At 43.8% G+C, this 23340-nt stretch overlaps 1 protein-coding gene across 1 annotated transcript in view; it reads left to right on the top strand.

Moving 5' to 3' along the window:
• The window catches only part of LOC147701284 (alpha-tectorin-like), a 550081-nt gene that overhangs the window by 280263 nt on the left and 246478 nt on the right, over positions 1–23340 (top strand). The window contains exons 13-14 of the mRNA XM_086930016.1: positions 486–878; positions 1745–2028. Of these exons, the coding sequence (XP_086786142.1) occupies positions 486–878; positions 1745–2028 (677 nt within the window). The remainder of the gene's footprint in view (positions 1–485; positions 879–1744; positions 2029–23340) is intronic.

The raw sequence follows: 23340 nt of genomic DNA, 5'->3' as shown, positions 1-23340 counted from the left end.
CAATGCTACAGCTTTCAAGACGATGTAACATGTATGTGCCATGGAGCCCAGTGATGGCCAGAAAAATAACAATGTATCACTTTTTTAGGTCTATGGACAGGTGCGCTACAGTTGCATTCCCACCGTGAATGAGGATAGGGAATGAAGCGAGCCCTGGATCAGGTGAAACTAGTAACAAGGCACAAGCTGTTTTCAAAATGTATAAAACTGTTTTCCTGTTTATATTATTGATGCATAAGTATATTTGAGGAGTGAAGTCAAGTGTAGTCAAGGTTAGTGAGCTTAAGATGTTCACTCTTTTGATCTCAGCCATGTTCTGCTCACTTGTTTCACCAATGATTGATCACTAATTGTTCATTAATGGGGCATTCTGTAATTATTACCTGTTTTTTTTAGCTGTTAATCAGAATTAAAACTCTTCTTGAATCTCAGAACAACAGTCTTTGCTATGATGTCACAACTGCCTATGTCTATCTACCTCTCAGGTTGGTGACCTTGTCTGGCTCTCCAGATGCACACAGAGGTGTCACTGTGACTCGCCAGGAGCGCTCCAATGTGTCGCTGCCACCTGCAACCCAGGACAAAGCTGTCTGGTGCAAAATGGAAGGCTCGGCTGCTTCAGCGCTTGGGCCACTTGCAGTGTGACTGGGGACCCTCACTATATCACCTATGACGGCGCGCTGGCGCACTTCCAAGGCACCTGTGCCTATGAGGTGACCCGAACATACCGAAACACCTCAGACTTCTCTTTCCGAGTCATAGCTGCGAATAGGAACCGGAGAAGCCCCAAAGTCTCCTTCGTATCTCATGTGGAAGTCCAGATAAAGGACAAGGATTCTGAAATCAATGTGACTTTCGGAGGGTCAAAAGGTGCACAGGTGAGTTCTAAAGTCAATATGTCTCAGTATTGAGCTGTAACAGACCTTTGTCAAGGTCCATTTCATCTCACTTGTTATTCAATTATTGGGTGCCAAAACGCATTAAAAAGAAATTGTCGAACTTCTGTTAGGAAAATCCTATAAACCCCAAACTTGCAGCCTACAAGCTGTTACTACCCAGCAGAGGCAACAAAAATGATAACAAAATAATGTTATTATCATTTTCTTTTTTGCCGTTGCATCTGCTGGGTAGCCGAGTCGCAGGTCAGGCCAGGCCATCCTCCTGACCTTCAGGAGGAGGAGTTTTGGGCACTAATAAGTATGCATGACAGTTTGGCTGCTGTTTTAGGCTGGCCAACCCGTCATGAGCACTTAGCATTTCTCAACCCGGCTGTCTTGTGCAGCGGGGTGGAGAAAAGCCACAGGTTTCCAGGCGCTGTCCGAGAGGCAAATCAGGCCGCTCAGACCAAATAGTATTCGCAGCATGAGAAAAGCGCTGGAATTGGCGTCTGGGAGCCTGAGCAGTGTGCTTCAGTCGCGGAGTGGGACAGGAGGAAGACGGAGTGGACACAGCATCAGGTAAGTCGTAATTTTTATATATCTATTTTTTTATGTATTTATATCCCCCCACTCCCTTGCCGCCCTACAACGTCACATCTGGGGCAGCTACCACTGCCTAATCCTCATTGTGTACAAATTGCTTTCCATTTTGCTTATGGCAAACAAATGTCAGGAGGATATTTCTTAGCTAATGATTTCTATTTTTGTAGTGAATACTTTTAAGAATATATTTAAGTCATGGAATTTTATTACCTCTACTCACAAAATGCTAACTGAAGCTTTGCCTCTTATTCATGTGAGTGTAGGTCAACGGAGAGTGGACCACCCTGCCTAATAACTTTGGAACATTGGCCCATATCTCTAAGGTGGGCAACATGTTGGTGCTGTCGACATCGAAAGGTATGGAGATCAGGTATCGATCAGGCATCTTGTTAATCAGAGTCAACAGGGTACACCAGGGTCAACTGTGTGGTATGTGTGGAAACTTCAACTGGGACCCGGATGATGACAAAGTGCTGCCTACTGGAGAGTTATCAAGGGATGACATCGAGTTTGGGAACTCATGGAGATCAGAGGTCAGTCCTGAGAGGTGAGTGACAATTGAGATAGGTGGACTTTCAAGAAAACGCTACAAGAGTAGAGACACAGCATATGCTCTTTGTTTATTATTCATTTATATATTTCTTGAGTAAAATGTTATCCTGAAGGGTATAATGGTGATGAGTGATCCTGTCCTGCAGATGGTGCCTAAAGTGCAGCATCCGAACAGAAAAGTTCTGAACAGAATAGCCTTTAAATGGTGGCAGAATTGGGCGTGATCAGGACCTAAAAAGAAGGGCAGGGTGTTCCAATTGTGCAAGGATAAACACTCAAACCACAGGTGCACAACTGTTCTATCTGGGGAAAGTTAGTAGGATGCTAGTAGATGAGAAATTGTGATGATAAATAAAGGAGAAAGGATGACAAAAAAGAAGCAAGATAGCACTCATGACAGTGAGAAATAGAGCAGGTACTTAGGCACTGTGCTCTGTGGGTCATCTCCCTCCAGTTCATAGCCCATGCTTTTGTGTGGAAAACATCATAAGAGTCAAAGACGAAAAAAAAGAGGGAAAGGTGTACCCGGCTAATTGCTGTAAAGTCAGGTGCTCTGTGTAGAATTCCAATATAAGACAGTAGAATGTTAGTATGTAATCCAACAGGAATGTAAGTATTTAATGTTAGGATGTAGGGATTTCACGAGGGGAACCTTGGGGAGTTTGTACACGGTGCTGGAGAAGTCGGTTGCCTTGCTGTCTGCTCCTGTTGGTGAGTTGTTAAGGTGTCTTGTTTCCCTGCAATAAATCTACTTATGGGATCCACTGCTGTCTGCCACTTTACTACATAAATTTGGCGACGAGCGGGAAAAGGTAAAAAGAAGGCAGCGCTCACCAATATTTCAAAGTTGTTTGCGTTGTGCTGAAGACCCGTTTTCTTCGTGTAGCTGTTTCTACACATCGACTCATTGAACTATGTCATCCAACCTCTGGTAGTATTTATGTTTTTAGATTTTGCACATCCTCTGCCTCTTCACTACACTCTGGTCACTGTTCTACACATGTGTGAGTAGTGTTAGTATGCATTAATACTAACCAATGCATCATGGTCCTAGGGAGCGCGACCTCCCAGGCGCAGCTCATACAATGTCCCGGGGTGTGCATCCGTGGGGCATTTATGTTTGCTAATAGAGGGCGGGTGCATGGCTTCCACTCTGTAATAGCAAATTCTAGTTTGACTAGTTGAAGCGAGAGGAGGAAAACCTTGTATCGCTTTAATAGAGTGGATACGGATGGTAAAAATGGAGAAAGAAAATACCTCGGGTCTCACTCGTTGATTTAAATGAGGCTCCTGGTGGTTAATGTTCCGTGGCTAATCCTATTATTTTATTGTAGGGTCTCTGTAGGTCTGGGGATGTTAATGTCACATGTAAATTAGGCGTGGAACGGCACAGAGACGTTTCGTAGCCTAGGGGATCGCCAACTTCCGGGGTATTGTTTACTAATTGTTCGGGGGCCTTCGAGGCCAACTGAAGTCCATGGATCGCCACCCTCTGGGGCTTTACTTAAAAATGCAGGGGGACCTCGTCAGTCCCCTGAAGCCTCGGTGGTCCTAGGCAGTGCCTTATTGGTTCTGTAATCACACGGGCAGTACTCATGGTGTTATAAAGTGATACACGCATAGAACACTTGCAGTTGTAGAATTAGGCAGGATTCATTTATGTAATAGTCTGTTGGTTTATATTTGGTAGGTGCACCGCAAAATTACAAATGTTTTCCTTCATAACCTCCTATAAACAGACGATTTTCACAATAAACTACAGACAAGTGTTGTCAGAAAAAGAAGACGTATTCACTAACATACTTATTGGAAAAAAAATAAACTTTATTAAAACAACACATAGAAATGAAAACGCAAGTTTATTAGAACAAACAACAGTATTTCATGAAATACGTGGGTGGGACTCCTCCGGAAGCAGCGTACAAAACCTGAAAGACAAAAATTAAACATAAGTATGTGTCCCATGTGGAAGAGGAAAAGAAAAGTAGTCTGAATGAAAGGAAGATAGTGAGAATGGGAGGGAGAGGGAGTGGGTGGAAGAGAGAAGGGGAGGGAGAGTCAAAAGAACAGAGGGAGGTAGAAACAGAGCGTCGGCCTACTGCGCCTAGCCCTCAGTGTTTATGACCCGTCACCCATTTGTCTCGGACGCTGGGGTCCGCGAGAAAGAGTGTGGTCTAGCAAGTCCTTAAAATGAAACATATGAATGAGGCCAGAGATTACATTATTAGCTACGGGAACATCGCTTGTCTGCACCTGTGCACCCAGGGTGATGTACCCCAGCACCTTCCCCCTCACTGTGCTCAATTGTAGGTCCTGCACACCGAGGCTTTACTGCTCACCTGACCGCACTGGTGTGTCCAACGACGTGCCGGTGCAAGCTTCAACTCTGGGGTACCTTTGTAGGGTGGAAGAGCAGGTCTCCGGTTGGGGACGGTGTCTTGATACTACGATGGAAGGCATCAGAATGCCGTGGGCATCATGACGGGGTGAGCACCCGCTGCGCCCATTTTGGCTCAATCAATTCAGTGTCTGAAAAGGGAGAAATAATTTAATGGTGGAAACGTCTGGAGGTAAATGAAGGTTTATTGCAAGGTTAATAGAAAACACCAGTTGAGTGCAACCTTTGTTTTTGAAGTACGATCTACCAACTGTTAGTAGTAAGCGTGGTTCAAAGAGGGGTTGGAGTGCACGACAATACACAAGGTTAAATAATAATGTTATACCAAGGTTCACATACAAAGGAACAGAGCACATGTTAGAAGCATAATGTGCGTGTGTAATGAAGTGGCGGAAGCGCCTGTGTGCATGTACACTAAGTAATGAGCTCACTACAGTGCCCTAAAAGCCAGCGCCACATGTCTGCAGGGCAGCGCTGCCGGCTGGCTCAGGCCTACAGTATGGTACAGCAGGTCCTTAAAATGAGTCAGAGATGTGACTGAATGAGGTCAGAGATCACATCATTACGCATGGCAACATCGCTTGTTCGCACCTGCGCACCCAGGCTGATGCACCCCACCCCTCCCGCAGCACTGCGCTCAACACATGTCTTCAGGGTAGAGCTGCCCACTGGCTCAGACCTACAGTACGGTCCAGCAGGTCGTTAAAATGAGACAGAGATGTGAATGAATGAGGTCAGAGATCATATCCTTAAGGACAGCCACATTGCTTGTTCGCACTTGCGCACCCAGGCTGATGCACCTAACCCCTCCAGCAGTACAGCCAGAGATTAGATTATTAGCTACTGGAATCTCGCTTGCCTTCACCTGTGCACCAAGGCTGCTGCACCCCGGCCCCTTCCCCCGCACTGTGCTCAATTGTAGGTCCTGCGCACCAAAGCTTCACTGCTCACCTGCCAACATTGTTGTGTCCAAGGACGTGCCGGTGCAAGCTCCGAGTCCGGGGTACCTTTGTTGGGTGGAAGAGCAGGTCTCCGGTCGGGAATGGCTTCTTGATACCACGATGGAAGGCCTCAGAATGCCGAGGCATCATGACGGGGTGAGCACCCGCTCTGCCCATTTTCAGTCAATTAATTCAGTGTCTAAAAAGGAAGAAATAATTTAATGGTGGAAACCTCTGGAGGTAAATGAAGCTTTATTTCAAGGTTAATAGAAAACCCCAGTTGAGTGCAGCCTTCGTTTTTGAAATACGATCTACCAACTGTTAGAGGTAATCATGGTTCAAAGATGAGTTGGAGTGCACGACAATACACAAGGTTAAATAATATGTTATACCAAGGTTCACATACAAAGGAACATAGCGCATGTTAGAAGCATAATGTGCACGCGTAATGCAGTGGCGGAAGCCTGTGTGCATGTACACTTATAAACACATAAAGGGGTGGAAAGGACCAGACCCAGAGTGAATAAATAAACAAGCAGTGGCACCATTGTGTGTTTTAAAAACTGCCCTCACTCACACACAAATGTGTGTGACATGCTTCATCATCGGGTTCGCTTACAAAACGCCCTGGCGTAGCCACGCACAGGGCGAAGCATAGGGAGGGGGAAACACAAAACACAATAACGAAGACAAACACAAATGTGACAAACAGTGATCACAAATAAAGTGTTACCCCAAGACTGGGTATAGTGATAGACAAAAGTGCAGTAAGTAGGTAGTGCTATTAAAACTGGCTCATGGAGACCTGTCAGACCATTATTCATAGGTTCCAAGGTCAGGATTAAAAGTGAATAAAGGATGGGAAGTGTTTTTGCAGGAAATCAACTCCTCAAACACCCCTTCTTAAACTGCGATAGCCAACATGTTTCGACTGTATCTTAGTGCCCACATTCAACAGGTCAAGTCGGTCTTCTTCAGGACAACTACCCATCCCAGTCTTATCTCCCCCCTTACCTCAATCAGGCAATATAGATGGAAAAACGATCAATAGATCAAAACCATGTGGAGGTCAATTCCGCGATCACGGAGTACAAATACTGTGGAGAAATATAGAACAAATATAGCAGTATATTATGACTCATCTTGTAATTATTTATATACTTCCAAATTCAAAAATCTGCTTATATTTCTAAATCCCTCCATTCTTAAATGTTCAAACAGATACTTATGTTTCAAGTCTTCCCATTAGCATCCTGTTTTAATAAATGCCCCCTCGCCAAAATATGGCTCTCACTATTGTATAAAAAAGACGTGTTTTGTGAATATAAGTTGCTGCTGCCATAGTTTACACACTCCATACTAAAAACCTGAAGTCAAGCATTTACATTCATCCATATTGCGACATGCATTTGTTATCACTGATCACCAAATCCTTAAGTCACGTAGTTTATTGGTAGATTAAACTCGAAATAGCGCCAGGTGGGAGGAGCTCCAAAGAACACAACCTGTGTTCAAGAGGGATACATAGAGTGCGCATTTTAGATGATATACAAATGCCCTATCTAAGCATATCAAATTACCCCTCAATATATCCGCCATAACCAGTAAAGCACCAGAGACTTCATCCCGTGGCCGCCAAGTCTACTAAAGGTTACCTCCCTCCATAGAGTGACAAATACTACATTGTCAAAGCCATCTGCATGATCGTTTTAGTTTCCCGGGAGGATCTTACTGTTCCGATGGAGTCTCCAGCACCTCTCTGCCCGCTCCTACGGCCACAATGGTTACGAGACACCAGCCCCACCATTATATACCTGTTTCCATTAGCCATCAGCTGGCTTCCCATCGAGGGGCGCACCTACGTCACGGCGTCGACCAATGACCGGGGTACCTGGGAAACCTAGTTGTTAACACGTGGCATTTTATCAATGATGTTTATGCCTTCAAAAAATCTTTTGAATGCTTGCCTCAAAGTTTTAACGGATCCAAGAATATTAGTTTAAAGAATTCCATAAATCTTAATGTAAAAATACAACGATGTTTGAAACACAAAGCTATTACATAGCAATCCGTATCTCATGAGTACCTTTCCTTGCCCAGAGTAATCATGAGGGGAAGTGATGACGGGGGTATCAAATGACCCAATAGATAAACAGGATATGGTCAGAACATTAAACTTCAAACTTGCCAGGGGTAGCGGAACAATAAAATTAGCCATGTTTCACAAATGTATGAAAGGTGTGCACCATAATAAGTTGTGTAATACCTACCCAGGTAAGAGGATACACACTTGCATCTATTCAATATTTCAGCATAAATGACATGTAGACCATGCAAAGTAAAATAGTTAAAAACACCTATATATATAAGTGAGCACAATCATCTTTTCAAAGCATATCAAGGTGAGGTGTAATGAGTTCATCTTCCATGTTGAGTCTGCCACTAACCCAACATAGAAGAATGAATTTGTGAACATTATATACATTATACACCCGAACCAACTGATACACAGTATCAACAGTAGGTATTCCTGCATAGTTGGCAGTGGCGTAGGAGAAGTGAGTTCATAGGGTACTAAAATGGTTGTGCGGTCACCTACTTAAAGCATGCCATGGTATATCATCATTTAGACCCCCCAAATGGCTTTTAAGGCAGAAAACCCATTTCTGTTCTCTCAAAAATAGTGCTTTGTTAACATCCGCCCCCTGAAATCCCAGGTGTGGTTTCTCTATGACCAACCATCTCAGATCCTCTGAGGTATGACCTGCCTCAGAAAAGTGTTTAGTCAGCTTCATATTGGACCTGCCACATCTAATAGGGCTGCGATGTTCTGTGAATCAGGTCTTAACTTTCCTGCTGGTCATACCTACGTAACGTCAAATAGATCACTCCCTGCAAATTACAGTTGGTGTGTGCTCTCTGTTCCCAGGGAGTAGATAGGCCCAGGTCAATACACTTAGTGTCAGTAGTTAGGTGACATACACTGCATTAACCACAGCGAAAATGACCACTCACTGGGGGTAGGCCAGTGATTGTAGCCATCCCTCCCCGTGTAGATGGTACCCGTGGTCTTGTGTAAATCCGTAAATCTTTCAGATTTTGACTCCATTTGAAAGAGAAGAGTGTTTTTTCCACATTCAGGCTTCCAGAGTTCAAAATCTTCCAATTTTTAAGTACAGTTCGTCTGATTTGTTGAGAGGCAGTATTAAATGTTGATACAAAGACGGGTTTATTGACTGATGGTCTATTCGTTTTTGTTAATAAAGAATCCCAATCAACATTCGATGCTCTCCTCTTGGCTCGTTTGATTATCCTGGTTGGATATCCCCTCTCTTGTAATTTTCTAGACAAAATGCCCGCCTCTTCTGTAAAGTCACTCCGTTCGAACAATTCCGTTGTATACGGAAGAATTGTCCCACCGGTAGATGACGCAGCGACCTTGGGTGAAAGCTATTGATGGCTAGCAGTGCATTTTTATCTGTCAGCTAATGATAGACTTTAGTAACCCTCTGGGTTCGATGATCAGGTCCGCAAAGGGAAGGCTTGGTTTCGTGATTGCAGAAGTAAAATTCAGTAGTGGGTTCCTCTGATGTAGCCATTTTAAACATGTACACTTAGTAATGAGCTCACTACAGTGCCCTAAAAGCCAACGCCACGTGACTGTAGGGCAGCGCTGCCCGCTTGCTCAGGCCCACAGAATGGTCCAGCAGGTCCTTAAAATGAGACAGACATGTGACTGAATGAGGTCAGAGATCACATCATTATGCACAGCACCATCGCTTTTTCGCACCTGCGCAACCAGGCTGATGCAGCCCACCCCTCCCGCAGCACTGCGCTCAACACATGTCTTCAGGGTAGAGCTGCCCACTGGCTCAGACCTACAGTACGGTCCAGCAGGTCGTTAAAATGAGACAGAGATGTGAATGAATGAGGTCAGAGATCATATCCTTAAGGACAGCCACATTGCTTGTTCGCACTTGCGCACCCAGGCTGATGCACCTAACCCCTCCAGCAGTACAGCCAGAGATTAGATTATTAGCTACTGGAATCTCGCTTGCCTTCACCTGTGCACCAAGGCTGCTGCACCCCGGCCCCTTCCCCCGCACTGTGCTCAATTGTAGGTCCTGCGCACCAAAGCTTCACTGCTCACCTGCCAACATTGTTGTGTCCAAGGACGTGCCGGTGCAAGCTCCGAGTCCGGGGTACCTTTGTTGGGTGGAAGAGCAGGTCTCCGGTCGGGAATGGCTTCTTGATACCACGATGGAAGGCCTCAGAATGCCGAGGCATCATGACGGGGTGAGCACCCGCTCTGCCCATTTTCAGTCAATTAATTCAGTGTCTAAAAAGGAAGAAATAATTTAATGGTGGAAACCTCTGGAGGTAAATGAAGCTTTATTTCAAGGTTAATAGAAAACCCCAGTTGAGTGCAGCCTTCGTTTTTGAAATACGATCTACCAACTGTTAGAGGTAATCATGGTTCAAAGATGAGTTGGAGTGCACGACAATACACAAGGTTAAATAATATGTTATACCAAGGTTCACATACAAAGGAACATAGCGCATGTTAGAAGCATAATGTGCACGCGTAATGCAGTGGCGGAAGCCTGTGTGCATGTACACTTATAAACACATAAAGGGGTGGAAAGGACCAGACCCAGAGTGAATAAATAAACAAGCAGTGGCACCATTGTGTGTTTTAAAAACTGCCCTCACTCACACACAAATGTGTGTGACATGCTTCATCATCGGGTTCGCTTACAAAACGCCCTGGCGTAGCCACGCACAGGGCGAAGCATAGGGAGGGGGAAACACAAAACCCAATAACGAAGACAAACACAAATGTGACAAACAGTGATCACAAATAAAGTGTTACCCCAAGACTGGGTATAGTGATAGACAAAAGTGCAGTAAGTAGGTAGTGCTATTAAAACTGGCTCATGGAGACCTGTCAGACCATTATTCATAGGTTCCAAGGTCAGGATTAAAAGTGAATAAAGGATGGGAAGTGTTTTTGCAGGAAATCAACTCCTCAAAAACCCCTTCTTAAACTGCGATAGCCAACATGTTTCGACTGTATCTTAGTGCCCACATTCAACAGGTCAAGTCGGTCTTCTTCAGGACAACTACCCATCCCAGTCTTATCTCCCCCCTTACCTCAATCAGGCAATATAGATGGAAAAACGATCAATAGATCAAAACCATGTGGAGGTCAATTCCGCGATCACGGAGTACAAATACTGTGGAGAAATATAGAACAAATATAGCAGTATATTATGACTCATCTTGTAATTATTTATATACTTCCAAATTCAAAAATCTGCTTATATTTCTAAATCCCTCCATTCTTAAATGTTCAAACAGATACTTATGTTTCAAGTCTTCCCATTAGCATCCTGTTTTAATAAATGCCCCCTCGCCAAAATATGGCTCTCACTATTGTATAAAAAAGACGTGTTTTGTGAATATAAGTTGCTGCTGCCATAGTTTACACACTCCATACTAAAAACCTGAAGTCAAGCATTTACATTCATCCATATTGCGACATGCATTTGTTATCACTGATCACCAAATCCTTAAGTCACGTAGTTTATTGGTAGATTAAACTCGAAATAGCGCCAGGTGGGAGGAGCTCCAAAGAACACAACCTGTGTTCAAGAGGGATACATAGAGTGCGCATTTTAGATGATATACAAATGCCCTATCTAAGCATATCAAATTACCCCTCAATATATCCGCCATAACCAGTAAAGCACCAGTGACTTCATCCCGTGGCCGCCAAGTCTACTAAGGGTTACCTCCCTCCATAGAGTGACAAATACTACATTGTCAAAGCCATCTGCATGATCGTTTTAGTTTCCCGGGAGGATCTTACTGTTCCGATGGAGTCTCCAGCACCTCTCTGCCCGCTCCTACGGCCACAATGGTTACGAGACACCAGCCCCACCATTATATACCTGTTTCCATTAGCCATCAGCTGGCTTCCCATCGAGGGGCGCACCTACGTCACGGCGTCGACCAATGACCGGGGTACCTGGGAAACCTAGTTGTTAACACGTGGCATTTTATCAATGATGTTTATGCCTTCAAAAAATCTTTTGAATGCTTGCCTCAAAGTTTTAACGGATCCAAGAATATTAGTTTAAAGAATTCCATAAATCTTAATGTAAAAATACAACGATGTTTGAAACACAAAGCTATTACATAGCAATCCGTATCTCATGAGTACCTTTCCTTGCCCAGAGTAATCATGAAGGGAAGTGATGACGGGGGTATCAAATGACCCAATAGATAAACAGGATATGGTCAGAACATTAAACTTCAAACTTGCCAGGGGTAGCGGAACAATAAAATTAGCCATGTTTCACAAATGTATGAAAGGTGTGCACCATAATAAGTTGTGTAATACCTACCCAGGTAAGAGGATACACACTTGCATCTATTCAATATTTCAGCATAAATGACATGTAGACCATGCATAGTAAAATAGTTAAAAACACCTATATATATAAGTGAGCACAATCATCTTTTCAAAGCATATCAAGGTGAGGTGTAATGAGTTCATCTTCCATGTTGAGTCTGCCACTAACCCAACATAGAAGAATGAATTTGTGAACATTATATACATTATACACCCGAACCAACTGATACACAGTATCAACAGTAGGTATTCCTGCATAGTTGGCAGTGGCGTAGGAGAAGTGAGTTCATAGGGTACTAAAATGGTTGTGCGGTCACCTACTTAAAGCATGCCATGGTATATCATCATTTAGACCCCCCAAATGGCTTTTAAGGCAGAAAACCCATTTCTGTTCTCTCAAAAATAGTGCTTTGTTAACATCCGCCCCCTGAAATCCCAGGTGTGGTTTCTCTATGACCAACCATCTCAGATCCTCTGAGGTATGACCTGCCTCAGAAAAGTGTTTAGTCAGCTTCATATTGGACCTGCCACATCTAATAGGGCTGCGATGTTCTGTGAATCAGGTCTTAACTTTCCTGCTGGTCATACCTACGTAACGTCAAATAGATCACTCCCTGCAAATTACAGTTGGTGTGTGCTCTCTGTTCCCAGGGAGTAGATAGGCCCAGGTCAATACACTTAGTGTCAGTAGTTAGGTGACATACACTGCATTAACCACAGCGAAAATGACCACTCACTGGGGGTAGGCCAGTGATTGTAGCCATCCCTCCCCGTGTAGATGATACCCGTGGTCTTGTGTAAATCCGTAAATCTTTCAGATTTTGACTCCATTTGAAAGAGAAGAGTGTTTTTTCCACATTCAGGCTTCCAGAGTTCAAAATCTTCCAATTTTTAAGTACAGTTCGTCTGATTTGTTGAGAGGCAGTATTAAATGTTGATACAAAGACGGGTTTATTGACTGATGGTCTATTCGTTTTTGTTAATAAAGAATCCCAATCAACATTCGATGCTCTCCTCTTGGCTCGTTTGATTATCCTGGTTGGATATCCCCTCTCTTGTAATTTTCTAGACAAAATGCCCGCCTCTTCTGTAAAGTCACTCCGTTCGAACAATTCCGTTGTATACGGAAGAATTGTCCCACCGGTAGATGACGCAGCGACCTTGGGTGAAAGCTATTGATGGCTAGCAGTGCATTTTTATCTGTCAGCTAATGATAGACTTTAGTAACCCTCTGGGTTCGATGATCAGGTCCGCAAAGGGAAGGCTTGGTTTCGTGATTGCAGAAGTAAAATTCAGTAGTGGGTTCCTCTGATGTAGCCATTTTAAACATGTACACTTAGTAATGAGCTCACTACAGTGCCCTAAAAGCCAACGCCACGTGACTGTAGGGCAGCGCTGCCCGCTTGCTCAGGCCCACAGAATGGTCCAGCAGGTCCTTAAAATGAGACAGACATGTGACTGAATGAGGTCAGAGATCACATCATTATGCACAGCACCATCGCTTTTTCGCACCTGCGCAACCAGGCTGATGCAGCCCACCCCTCCCGCAGCCTTGTGCTCAACACGTGTCTGTAGGGCAGCGCTGCCCGCTGGCTCAGGTCTATAGTACGTTCCAGCAGGTCTTTAAAATGAGACTGAATGAGGTCGGAGATAACATTATTAGGCAGGGCAACTTCGCTTGTTCCAAACTGTGCACTCAGGGTGATGCAGCCCACCCCTCCTGCAGCATCGCACTCAATTGGAGCCGCTGTGCACCCAGGCCCTACTGCTCACCTGCTGTCGTTGTTGTGTGCGCAAACACTACGGGCTGCAGTGTTTGCAATTCAGTTGCAGTTTTGATTGCAGGATGGTGTACACTTCATGGATTCCTTTGGAAACACGACAGGCAGTAAGGTTCACAATTTAGAACCAGTGTTGATTGGCAGGATGGTGTACACCTCATGGATCCCTTTTTTTGAGTGCGCATTGTGATATGCGAGGTGGATGAAGCCATTTCACCTGAGGCAGTGTGGAAGAACCGGGACATGTGGCGTCGTGGTTATCCTATTTATACGTACTCACAGGGGGATGGGCTTGAGTATGCCAGGCCAGCGTAGGGGTGTAAATAATTGTTCATGGGATCTGGGCGTTGTTCAGTTCCTGCCTGGCCAGGAAGTGTACTTATGTGTGTTTCTTTTGCAGTTTTGACGTCGCAGAATGCGCAATTTACATTAATGTAGCATGTATCAGGAGGGCGGCAACTATCGCTAATGAGATGCTGTTCAAAAAGATTGAATGGCGAACATCACATGTGGTTTTCAAGGTTGTGGATATGCGCAGACATGCATGTCAATGATGTGTGGTATTATTGAAAGTATTGCTATCGCGAAGTGCACACATGCAATTGTGCTCAGATGGAGGGAGGATCAGATGTGAGGCTACGTCATACACAGTGATAACGCTCATTACAGTCAAGCAATGCATGTCAAACGTGAATCTGAAAGTCTCACATATAACACAATACTATAATGGTAAATCCTGACAACAAAACGTACAACAATACAAATCTACACATTACTGTTTACTGTTTGTCACATGTGATCTAGGATGTGCACTCTGCCGTGGCTGATGATACTTCTTAGAGCCACCAATACCCAGGCCGAAGTGCAGCACAATAATCTGAACACACAAACATACACACACACACATACACTAGGGGCATTGTGTAACACACATTTGTTTTTTTGATGTAACATTTCAGATGCATTGCCATCACACGTGGAAGGCTAATGTACAGACCATGAATATTGATCAAGATGATTGTTGTGTGTAGTATAAGATATGTGTATACAGCAAAAAACTTTTCAAAAAAGCTGTTTAAGGTGAAGAGGTGTCTCTCATCAAACGATATAGAGAGAATGACTAAAATGGGTGGGGTCGTCCAACTATTACAATGGGAAATTATGAAGCAATCAAATGCTTTTTTTTAAGGTCACATGGCAATCGCGCACCGAGCATGCAAGGAGGCCGCACCCAACGAGATTTTGAGAATATATATTTATCATAATATATGTTTATTACAGTTAAAAATCTGTAAATGTTTAAAATAATTGAGATTATCACTTGCTGTCATATACTATTTAAAGTTATTTAGATATACTTTTGAGACAAAAAAAAAGGGAAATGTGTACCCGGCACAACACCATACGTCTGTGACGCAACACAGGGCATGGTGGCGTGCACTTGTTGCATATGCAACGCTCAGCGGGCATGACCCCATACATACATGATGTAACGTGTGGCTTGGTACTGCATACCCATCGGATACCAAAGTAGCAGCTGGGGCGACTTCATGCGTATATGATGTTACGCAGGACGCGGTGTCAACGAAATGCGCATCATTTACAAGTTTAGCGATATGGTGGACCGGATTCACGTGGTGATGGAGCTTGGTAAGCTACTGGTATGGGAGTGCAGTTTTCTCCCCCCCCCCAAAAAAAAGAGATACATATTTTTTAGGGAAGATATAAAACATTACATAATTTTTAAAGTTAAAAAAAGAAGTATAACAGAGTTCCTCAATATTAAAAAAATATAGGTTTGATAAACAATAAAATATGAAATTAACATTTAAAAAACCTTTGAAATTCACTGAAAAAACCTTAGGTTTTACAGACGTAGTTAGGAATTAGCATTTAAAAAAAACCTTAGAAATTCACCAAAAAAAAAAAATAGGTTTCAGGACGTTAGTTAAACATTTGACTCATATAAAACTAGAGAAATTCGCCTGTTATAGTTAGTTGAGCTAACTATACCTCGCACGCCCGCAATGCACTGGTGATGACATCACATATTACATCACTCATGACATGGTCAGTAAGGATTCGCTAATAAGGAATAGCAAAAGGCTATGCATGTAGAAATTGCAAAAAAAATTGTGATTTCTAAACAGTCCTTAATTGCAATTCGCAAATTGGGAGTCGCAATTAAGGAATACCTCACCATTCATTCCTATTGGCCTAGAGGCCCATAGGAATGAATGGGGGGACATTCTCAATTTGCGATTCTCAATTAGAGAATCGCAAATTGAGAATGCAATTTCAAGGGTGCCAGGGTGTCAAAAGGACACACTGTTGAACCCCGGAAATCTGCACAAGTGTGTGTGTGTGTGTAAAATGGAACTTTAAAAAATGCACTTCAGTGATGTCATCAGTGATGTGACTGACCATACCATGAATGATGTAATATGTGACGTCATGAGCAGGATTGCGGGGGTGTGAGTTATACTTAGCTGATCTAACTATAACGGTGGAATTTCTATGGTTTTGTACGAGTGAAATGTCCAGCTAACTATAGAGTCCCTGAAACCTATGGTTCAGTTCTTTGATGTGCAAACATTATGACGGTATGTCTTCTATGTTTATTATCATGGCACACTGCACTTTAAGTATAAATGAGCACTCCGCCCTTTGAGCGTTGTCATGCGATCAAGGCCTCTTCAGGCTGAAACGCGTAATGGTGGCATTGTGTTGAGCACGAATAAAAGATAAACGCACCAGTTTTGGGTCTCGCTTCGTCTTTTGATGCCAAATATCTGAGAAGACGTCCCTATGCCAATATATATATATATATATATATATATATATATATATATATATATATATATATATATATATATATATAACCGCTGAACGGAATTACGCCAAACTTTGCAAAATTGTAGGGACTGGTACGCAGATGTGCCTGTGCTATATTTGGTGAAAATTAAACACTGATATTAATGTTAGATTTAAACCCTACTTGTTCAAGATTGCACATGGTCCTGACTTATTGGCTGTTCATGACCTTGCAGATGAGATCCACAGGTATCTAATGATAATAAAACTCCCAGTGCTGAATTTGTTCTGGACCAAAATGAGAAGCCTACAGCACATGCCAAAAGTGGCTCTGAGATTGGAGCAAGTGGAGGAAATAAGCAAATATTACAAGTAAAAACTTCACAGGTGAATGCCTTAAAGGAAATGGAACTTAGTACTGATGATCCAATGGAAAGTTGACTCAAAGCAAAAACCAAATTCTGCCCTTAACTTCCCCCAGATAATAAGATTGACCTATTTCAGGATTTAGTGTTAAAAGACTTGAATGATTTGAGAATTAAATGGCACAATAATGATAAAAAAGCAATTTCACACCAAAGGATTGAAATGACATCTCAGGTTTGAGGAAGGACTCCTTGTTGATTATCAAGCCCTCGAATAAGGGGGTAAATATTATCCTGATGGACCGGGATACATATTTAATGGTAGCAAAGAGGCAATTGAACAATACAACTCACTATATTTGCCGTTAACAAAATCCCATGAAGAAGATTGAGGAGGAGTATCACACAAAATTGAAAATGTGCTATGGTCGCAATCTTTTAGAGTGGGATGAATATCAGTACCTATGAGTAGAACATGCAAGGATTGCCACAATATATTTCCGCCCTAAAATTCATAGGCCTATTATAAGGTCTGTTAAGTACCTTTTGGAGACTAGGTTGGGATATCTGGACTTGTTCCTACAGCAAAATGCCACAAGCCTGCCACCTTACTTAATGGACTCAACTGACTTTTTAAGGAAGCTAGATGGGCCCCGTGAAAACAGGAGCACATCATCATCATGCTTGATGTGCTATCATCATATACATTGATTGATCATAAGGATGGATTTCGATCATGTGCATATTTATTAAGGTATAGACCCATAGAAAATCTTGAACATACGCAGATGATAAATGACGTGCTACATTTCTGCCTTAACCACAATGTTTTTATTTACAATAGCAGGGTACAGCGATGGGCACCTTCTTGGCCCCCACCTCCATAAACCTGTTCATGGGATAGTAGGAGAAGGATGGGGCTTGGGATGATCAAAATGAACAATGTTTGAAGAAATTGACACATTTTATCAATGAGTTGTTCATTTTTTTGGAAGGAGATGAGATGGAATTGCATAATTATTTACCAGCACATACAGTAAATTTCATTGTGACTTCTTGGATGATAAACTGAATGTGCCTGACAGTGAATTGGTAACAACTATACAAAGAAAACCAGCTGCCCCAAATTCCATCCTACATGCCAATAATGGCCACCCAAGAGTCTTAAAATGGAGCATTCCTCACAGTCAAATGCTGAGAGCTAGAAGGACATATCCAACTAATGAGGAATTCAATAAAGAGGTCCTGAACATGATGAGAAGATTTGCCGAGCAGGGTTATCGTCTAAATGCCTTGTCAGTGTTGGCAAGAAAAGTAGGAACAGTTATTGTATCAGCAGAGCAATGATTCAACCCATTATGATGATACGCTGAATAGGCTTTTTCTTGAATACAATGTGGCCCAATCCAGCATCAAGAAGATCTTGCTAAAAATGTGCATGTGCTGAGTAAGGATGAACATTTGAACTATATATTTAGTACAGATCCAAGGATAACATCTAAAAAACCTAAGCCATTCAGTGACATTCTGACATTTCACTACAACACCCTGAAAAATCTGCCCTTGGGTTCCCAGACAGGGGGGAAGGTACATCTGTTCGCGTAACTCACAAAAGGTTCCTGGCCCTTGTCAATGTGGGGGGGGACTTCCTTGGGAAGCATCCAAGTTCAAGCTGAGGATTCATCAAGCACACTCATTGCTCCTTTAATGCAATCAGTGGAGCTTGCTGTATTACCCCCCCCCCCCCCGGTGTCCACCATAACTGTTTTTGGTGACCCGGGGAATCCTGCACTTGATATTCCGCCTGCATCAAGTGAAGCAGATCCACAACCTCCTGGTACAGGGTTGAGTATTCTCTCCTGGAATGTGGCAGGCATTTCAAGTAAGGTGGGCACTCCGGAGTGGGAAACACTGGTTAATAAAAGTGACATTCTCCTTTTCCAGGAGACGTGGGCAAGGGAACCACAGCTTAGGAGGGGGTATGACATTTCTGAAATCCCGGCAAAGTGGAATGGGAGGGGGAGACCCTCGGGTGGTCTAGCAATTTGGGTGGCGAGCCATATCGGGTGCCAGGTGGAAAGGATGAACACACTATCACAGGACATTCAGTGCGTGCTCCTCAGATGGCCCGGTAAAAGAACATGGGCCATTGTTAACGTCTACTCACGACCAGTCGCTGGGGGCAATGAATCTCCCACTCTAGTTGATCTCTCATCCTTTCTAGGGCAATTGCCAGGTGACCTGAAAATAGTGATGGGAGGGGGCTTCAACTGCCACTTCGAACCTATGGAGGGTGCCTTTACTGCCGAAGATGATCACTGGGGAGTTCCACCTTCCTCCTCACCTCACCCCAAAGCTTGGTCCCCGCTGGCAGTACAACTTACTTCCCTCACCTTGAACTTTGCACTAAGGGCGTGCAACGGACGCACCCCTTCTGATACTCCATCGGTGTGTACTTTCAACAAGAAGGGCCATGAGTCAAGGCTGGACTACATATTCATAGACATTTCCCTGTGGCCCAAAGTTCAAGATTTTAGAGTGGTCCCGAGGTCGGATAGTGACCACAATGCCCTTCTGCTGGAGATTCAGCATCCAGCCCCTGCAGTAGGGCTGTCATCTACTGTCTCCGGAGTAGACCAGGGAGTCTTACTCCTCACTACAAGTAGGCATCTGGTGAAATGGGGGAAGCTGGTTGTGCGATTTTTAGAATCCAAAAATTCATATGCTTTTGAACCTTTTATGGATTTTATTTATCCCATCCTGGCGAGGAAACTGTTTGTTCAATGGAGGCTCGGCACACTCCCCATCAACTCATACACCTGCAAGTGGACAAATGGGGGCGATAAAACATGTCCCTGCTGTAACAATCATGTGGAAGATGACCTCCACATCCTGTTTGTGTGCCCCGCATATCAAAGGCCCAGGAAATATTGGATAGCGCCGCTATGTAAGAACCTGGGGTTTAGAGAGTATGCACAGGCATATAGGATCATGAAAACCAGCACCCTGGGCCACATTGTGTTCGCTGTTTCCAAATTTCTTATGGCGATATGGCTGATCAGGAAGAAAAGAGCCTCTGAAGCCCCCTGAACTTGCTAGTGCTATCATAAATCCTTCCTCGCTGGGAGAGTGATTTTATTTAATGTATTTTAAATGTATTTTAATGTATGTAACGTTTGTATTGTATCTTTTATGGTCTATATGGCCGAAATAAAGAATTTTTGGATTGGATTGGATTGGCTATCATCATATACATTGATTGATCATAAGAATGGATTTTGATCATGTGCATATTTATTAAGGTATAGACCCATAGAAAATCTTGAACATACGCAGATGATAAATGACGTGCTACATTTCTGCCTTAACCACAATGTTTTTATTTACAATAGCAGGGTACAGCGATGGGCACCTTCTTGGCCCCCACCTCCATAAACCTGTTCATGGGATAGTAGGAGAAGGATGGGGCTTGGGATGATCAAAATGAACAATATTTGAAGAAATTGACACATTTTATCAATGAGTTGTTCATTTTTTTGGAAGGAGATGAGATGGAATTGCATAATTATTTACCAGCACATACAGTAAATTTCATTGTGACTTCTTGGATGATAAACTGAATGTGCCTGACAGTGAATTGGTAACAACTATACACAGAAAACCAGCTGCCCCAAATTCCATCCTACATGCCAATAATGGCCACCCAAGAGTCTTAAAATGGAGCATTCCTCACAGTCAAATGCTGAGAGCTAGAAGGACATATCCAACTGATGAGGAATTCAATAAAGAGGTCCTGAACATGATGAGAAGATTTGCCGAGCAGGGTTATTGTCTAAATGCCTTGGAAAATGCAAATGTCAGTGTTGGCAAGAAAAGTAGGAACAGTTATTGTATCAGCAGAGCAATGATTCAACCCATTATGATGATAAGCTGAATAGGCTTTTTCTTGAATACAATGTGGCCAAATCCAGCATCAAGAAGATCTTGCTAAAAATGTGCATGTGCTGAGTAAGGATGAACACTTGAACTATATATTTAGTACAGATCCAAGGATAACATCTAAAAAACCTAAGCCATTCAGTGACATTCTGACATTTCGGTTTTTTTATCCTTGAGGAGAGAAAAATTGGTTATCGAACAACACCAAAGGGGGTGTGGTTTGTCAACATGGCCCCGTAGACGCACTTGGGGAGAGCTCTGTGCGGCGGCCTGAACTTTAACCAAATCCATCATTATCTTGGCTCATATTTAAACTAAATGGGTCTCTGGAGATCCGCGAGACCCTATGCCACCACAAGAGTGATTGTGATCGCCTGGGACCTCCTTTGAATTAGATGCAGAGCTCGGATACCTGAGGGGTATTAGCGCCATCTTGCCTGCCGGGGCGAGGCTGGGCCATGCTGCTCGCAATATGGAGGGACCTCCGGTCTCATTGTGGTGAAGAAACTGTGCAGAGGTCTGAGATTGCAGATGGTCTTCACTTAGGGACCAGCTGATACACAAGTGCGAATGGGCGCATGAACGGCCCGACAAAGGAGGTGTGGCCGGCAATACAAGGCCTGCAGCTGGAGGCAGTCAGGAGAGAGATCGTCGGCAAGCGGGTATAAATATCGAAGAGGCTGCCTCCTGTGATCTGAATATCTTCCGCATGGCAGGCTGCGGACATTAGTGATGCCCTATGAGAGGAGATGAAATAAGGATGCACTGCTTTGCGCCATTGTGCTTGAGATGAGAGTACGACGGGCTCTAGGGGGAATGGCCCAGAAGGTGGTAAAGGCAACGGACCAAACTGAAACTTCGGAGGCAGTGGGGGCTCCCCTAAGGTGGTACAGCTTGCAAAGACTGGACTGGGTTGATTAGCGCCGCTATGGAGACCCCTCGGTGGGGCTAGAAAACCACGTGCAGATTGGTGAGGAGTCCCTCAGTGAGAATACAGAGGCAGAATGCGGTTCTAGGAGCAGCAGTGCAACCGTGCCTGATCATTACCCAGAGGAACCATACCTCCTGTGGGGGATTCTTGTTGGTTGTCCCCCCTGGAGAATTGTGGAGGTCTGAGACTGTTGGTGCTGAACAGTAGATGAATTGCAGTAACTGGGCATAGGAAAATCACACCACTCTGTTTGGGGAGTCGCAAAGGATAACAGCTGGCACCTCATGCTGGTCACTATGGAGAATGACAGAGCGCCAAAGGCACAGACCTATAAGATATCAAACTTTGCCCAACCTGTACTTCAAGGTCCTGATGTTGGAGGAGGGGATCCCATGATTGAGAAAGGAACTGCAGAGGGGGAAATAGAGGACCCCCGTACCCTGAAAGATGTCATACATGCTTTTCATTTCCAGTAATTGCTTGATGTTTCCCTATGAGGCGGAAGCCGGAGGTCTGTTTTGCTCCCTTGCACTATTTACGATATAAAAACGATTGAAATACGAATCTGTTTTAAAATTTGTAAAATATTTTAATTAGGTGCGATTTTATATTCCTGCCCCTACCCTAAGGCGAGATTACTTCGACGAGGCTTTAACACTTCTCTTCCCACAGCGCCGCTGTATTTAGGCGCTGGGAAGCTTTCTGCATCACTTTGGGCGCCATCTTCAATTGGGAAGGCTGGCCGGATAGCTCTGCGCCCCTCCCGCCCTCCCAGGGTATTTAAAGGGCGTTACTTTTCATTTCCAGTAATTGCTTGATGTTTCCCTCTGAGGTGGAAGCCGGAGGTCTGTTTTGCTCCCTTGCACTATTTACGATATAAAAACGATTGAAATACGAATCTGTTTTAAAATGTGTAAAATATTTTAATTAGGTGCGATTTTATATTCCTGCCCCTACCCTAAGGCGAGATTACTTTGCCGAGGCTTTAACACTTCTCTTCCCACAGCGCCGCTGTATTTAGGCGCTGGGAAGCTTTCTGCATCACTTTGGGCGCCATCTTCAATTGGGAAGGCTGGCCGGATAGCTCTGCGCCCCTCCTGACCTCCCAGGGTATTTAAAGGGCGTTACTTTTCATTTCCAGTAATTGCTTGATGTTTTCCTCTGAGGCGGAAGCCGGAGGTCTGTTTTGCTCCCTTGCACTATTTACGATATAAAAACGATTGAAATATGAATCTGTTTTAAAATTTGTAAAATATTTTAATTAGGTGCGATTTTATATTCCTGCCCCTACCCTAAGGCGAGATTACTTCGCCGAGGCTTTAACACTTCTCTTCCCACAGCGCCACTGTATTTAGGCGCTGGGAAGCTTTCTGCATCACTTCGGGCGCCATCTTCAATTGGGAAGGCTGGCCGGATAGCTCTGCGCCCCTCCCGCCCTCCCAGGGTATTTAAAGGGCTTACTTTTCATTTCCAGTAATTGCTTGATGTTTCCCTCTGAGGCGGAAGCCGGAGGTCTGTTTTGCTCCCTTGCACTATTTACGATATAAAAACGATTGAAATACGAATCTGTTTTAAAATTTGTAAAATATTTTAATTAGGTGCGATTTTATATTCCTGCCCCTACCCTAAGGCGAGATTACTTCGCCGAGGCTTTAACACTTCTCTTCCCACAGCGCCGCTGTATTTAGGCGCTGGGAAGCTTTCTGCATCACTTTGTGCG

Source organism: Lissotriton vulgaris, chromosome 7 (assembly GCF_964263255.1).
Source record: "Lissotriton vulgaris chromosome 7, aLisVul1.2, whole genome shotgun sequence".
NCBI lineage: Eukaryota > Metazoa > Chordata > Amphibia > Caudata > Salamandridae > Lissotriton > Lissotriton vulgaris.
The sequence above is the reverse complement of the archived record's forward strand: the minus strand, read 5'-3'. Positions and strand labels throughout refer to the sequence as shown.